Genomic DNA, 4,088 nt, shown 5'->3' on the forward strand with positions numbered 1-4,088 from the left:
GACAGTATGCCTTTAACACTGTATATAATGGTCACAATATATATACTTAGCCATTTTCATCTACATTAACACACTATAGTCCGTTTGCGCCAAGAAGGAACCGATGAATTGTAATGCAACTTTATTATAATGAATAAAGTAAAACAATACTATATATAAAGATGTAAATTACAGACAATTGCAGACAGGTGTGTACTTGATGGTGTCCATCTACATCCACACACTATAGTCCGCTAGTGTCAACAAGAAACCGAAGCATTGCAATGCAACTCTATAATGGATACAGTTACAACAACACTATACATGATGGTCACAATTACAGACAAGTGTATATTTGATGATGTTCGAGCAACATTAGCAAACGAAGCGTGATAATAAAATTATCTAGTCGTTAATATGAATGAGCAGAACATCTGCTAAAATTGAATGTACATTCATATATTCAGAACACGTGGTTTTACTTTATCGACCCAAAGTACACACGTATATATAACCATTTCCAATACATCAAATAGTACATCTTCTTTCTAGCTCGGAGTTGTTCACCTATTGTCCGTGGTTCTAATACATAACATTCTGAAGTATAAAGAGATTTGTCAAACATTTGGACACTGTTTTCGTTATCGTTACCTATTTTTGTGTGTGACGTGGAAGACTGTTGAGGCTATCTCTGGTGCGATCTACACATTGAGAATTCACTTTGAATACTTTTCAGAACAAACCATTGATGCAAGGATTTCGATATCACAGGTATCGTTTACTACCTCCGTTATACAGTGAAAAATAAAACAAGTGAACAAAGAAACGACCTAGTATATCCGATAAGGAAACTTTTAAAGAAAATAAAGATCTAATTAAAAAACAAATGGTTCCAATGTTAGATCTAATAAAAAAGATAGGTACAATGTTCGAAGGAATTTCAACACTGAATGTGACAACCGGTCTTGTATTTACAGTGGTTTGTCTGTTTGTGTGGACGTGTACACGCAGACCCAGAGGTATCCCCCCAGGACCTCTGATCACCATACCCATCCTCGGACACCTTCTTCAGATCGGGGCAAACCCCATTAAGTCATTCCAAAAAATGAGGAAACAATATGGCGATGTGTTCAGCGTCTACATCGGAAATCGTTTGGTCGTCGTCATCAATGGATTGGAAAACCTGAAAGAAGCGTTTGTTATCAAAGGGGACGTCTTCACAGCACGTCCTAACACATATGTTCAAGACATTGTTGCTGGAAATAAGGGGATATTCTTCTCCAATGGATCCATATGGAAAGAACAACGGAAATTTGCCGTAGCAACGCTGAGACACTTGGGTATGGGGCGAAATATTCTGGAAGCAAACATTCAAGAAGAGGCAACTGTGTTCCTCGAAGAATTAGCCACAACAAGAGGACAAGTTACAGACATCGCTCACCTTGTTCACAATGCCGTTTCAAACATAATCTGCACTTTAGTTTTTGGTAAAAGGTTCCAATATAATGATCCGAAATTTGTAAAACTTTTGAAGGTAGTGGCAGAAGATATATCTGTTTCGCCATTGGCGGACTTTATGCCACTACTGCGTTTTGTACCGGGAGACCTGCTAAAGATCAATCGTACAATTAAAAATGCAGAGATGGTCGAACGCGAATTTATAATTCCGGCTATAGACGAACATTTGGAACATTATGATGACGACAACATACATGACTTTATCAGTGCGTATATCAAGGAAATGAAGATAATGGAATCACTAGGGGAAACGAACACTAGCATGGATAGAGAGAATCTTCGTATAGCTATTACAGACCTTTTTCTCGCGGGATCTGAGACCACTGGAAGTGCAATCCGATGGTTTTTGTTGTGCATTCTGCATTTCCCAGAAATTCAAGATAAATGTTTTACAGATATAAACAGAATAGTTGGATGTAGTCGCCCTGTCTCCTTGAAAGACAAAGTAAACCTTCCTTTCGTAGAGGCCACTATTATGGAAACATTGCGGTTCGGTGATATTGCGCCGTTGGGAGCGACTCATGGTGTTCTGGAGGATACCACCTTAAAGGGTTATAGAATCCCCAATGGTGCCATCATAATGCCTAATATTGATTCGGTTCTTTCAGATCCTATTATTTGGGGGGATCCGGAGAATTTTAGACCAGACCGGTTTCTTGATGAGCATGGGAAAATCACAAAATCAGAAGAGTTTATTCCATACTTCATTGGACGCAGAAATTGCATGGGAGAATCCTTAGCAAGAATGGAGCTGTTTCTGTTCATTTCAAACATGATTCAGAAGTTTCAGTTTGTAAAAGCTGATGACGAACCGCTGCCTTCGTTGGAAGGAGAGTTTGGACTCACTCATTGTCCTAAACCTTTCAAGATGCGAGCTATTCTGAGAGACTAGTTACACACAGAACAAAGTGGTTGAAAACGACGCTGAGGGCTAACATATTTTTGCATTGAACAATAAATAAATTGATTATGTTTGTATAAATTTGCCATGTGTTAAAACAAACTTAAAGATTTGTGTGATTCAGAAAAATGCCCATAAAAGTATTGAAATTTTTTTTAAAATAATAATGTATTACAATTTCGTCGTTCAGTAATTTATAGGTTATTTCTTTCGTATTGATTGTTGAAATTTTATATTAATTTTACAAGGTAGTAAAGAGCTTCGTAAATTGACTGTGTGTGAAACTAGCATGAAAGGTGATGATGACAATATTTCGACAGTATTGGAATCATAAAAGAGGAATTAGAACATGTAGCTACAAATGCTTGTAAATGTTTTTACAATGATTGTGTAAACGAATATACGTCGAAAGAAAATAAACGCGCAAGTAAAATTGACATCATAATTTTAGAATAGAGTTCTGCGAAAAATGGTGGGAAAATGTACATATTTTCCCTTTCAAGCTAACTACGGACACGGGGCTTCGTTACTTTCAGTACAAGATATTTAAAATTTATTTTAACCACAAATAAGCACTTGGTAATACATGTACATGTGTATATGGTATAAAAGATACAAATCAATGTGAATTGTATTATATGCTTAGTGAAGATTTAATGCACCTTTTTTGTTATGTAACCATGTTCAGACATTCCGAAATACTGTTGTTAACTGGATATTCTTAAAATCTAAAATCAGACTTCAGGTGTATGCACAAACAATTGTTTTAGGCAACCCTATTATAAAAAGATAATATTATAAATGTAATACTGCTAATTGCCAAACAATACATATACAACTCAAAATACAAAAGTCAGCAACTAAGTTTAACTGGCTTCCAGAATAGTCTGAACACGTATTACCATATAGATACGTATATTTCCATAATAAATAACAATAATCCGATTTGAAGAAACGTGGAATTGTTGGACAAAACTAATTGTATATAGTATAATGTACATTTATTTTTCAGAATTATATATGAGTACATTATATTTACAGAATGTATAGAAAAGATTTACAGATTAATTATGTTAATATTTATATTTATACGTATATGACTATAAATTTTATAATGCAACATCTATTTTATTGTTTATTTTATCAATATAATATATATATATATGTATGTATATTTTTTTTTTTTCACCACCAAAAATATACAATATTATTGTATATTTTTGGTGGTGAAAAAAAATAAATATACATACATATATATATATATTATATTGATAAAATAAACAATAAAATAGATGTTGTATTACTGTGAAGATGTTAGAGTAGCTGCGACCCAAATTGTAAAAAAGACCTAAACCTATGAGCAGGAACATGAATCCAGCACCTTAATATTAATTACCTCTTCCTTAATTTTAAACAGAACTGTTTCTCAGTAGGTGATATATATATATTGATACGTTTAATGAATGGTAAATGGATTTAAAAAAACAAAACAATAACAAGACATTTTAAAATCCTAGACACTGTTGTTTTTTGGGTTCTTTTTTTCATATGTTATATTATATCATGTTGAGACATTTGACAGTACCCAAAGTAGGTGGCCATCGAGATGCACTACTTATATCCCTGCCTCACACCGAACCCTCTACTACATCCCCAAGTAATAGAACGGGGAGGGAGGGGGTTAATATTT

The 4,088-nt window shown here is 34.2% G+C and overlaps 1 protein-coding gene across 1 annotated transcript; it reads left to right on the forward strand.

Annotated features, from left to right (window-relative positions):
* Positions 1 to 554: 554 nt before the first annotated feature.
* Positions 555 to 3,445, forward strand: LOC121366491 (cytochrome P450 2J4-like). Its single transcript, XM_041490916.1, has one exon. It carries the CDS (start codon positions 866 to 868, stop codon positions 2,387 to 2,389), a length of 1,524 nt encoding a protein of 507 aa, XP_041346850.1. The 5' UTR covers positions 555 to 865; the 3' UTR covers positions 2,390 to 3,445.
* The last annotated feature ends 643 nt before the right edge of the window (positions 3,446 to 4,088 follow it).

The sequence above is a fragment of the Gigantopelta aegis genome, unplaced genomic scaffold (assembly GCF_016097555.1).
Source record: "Gigantopelta aegis isolate Gae_Host unplaced genomic scaffold, Gae_host_genome ctg5935_pilon_pilon:::debris, whole genome shotgun sequence".
In the NCBI taxonomy this organism is placed as follows: Eukaryota; Metazoa; Mollusca; class Gastropoda; order Neomphalida; family Peltospiridae; genus Gigantopelta; species Gigantopelta aegis.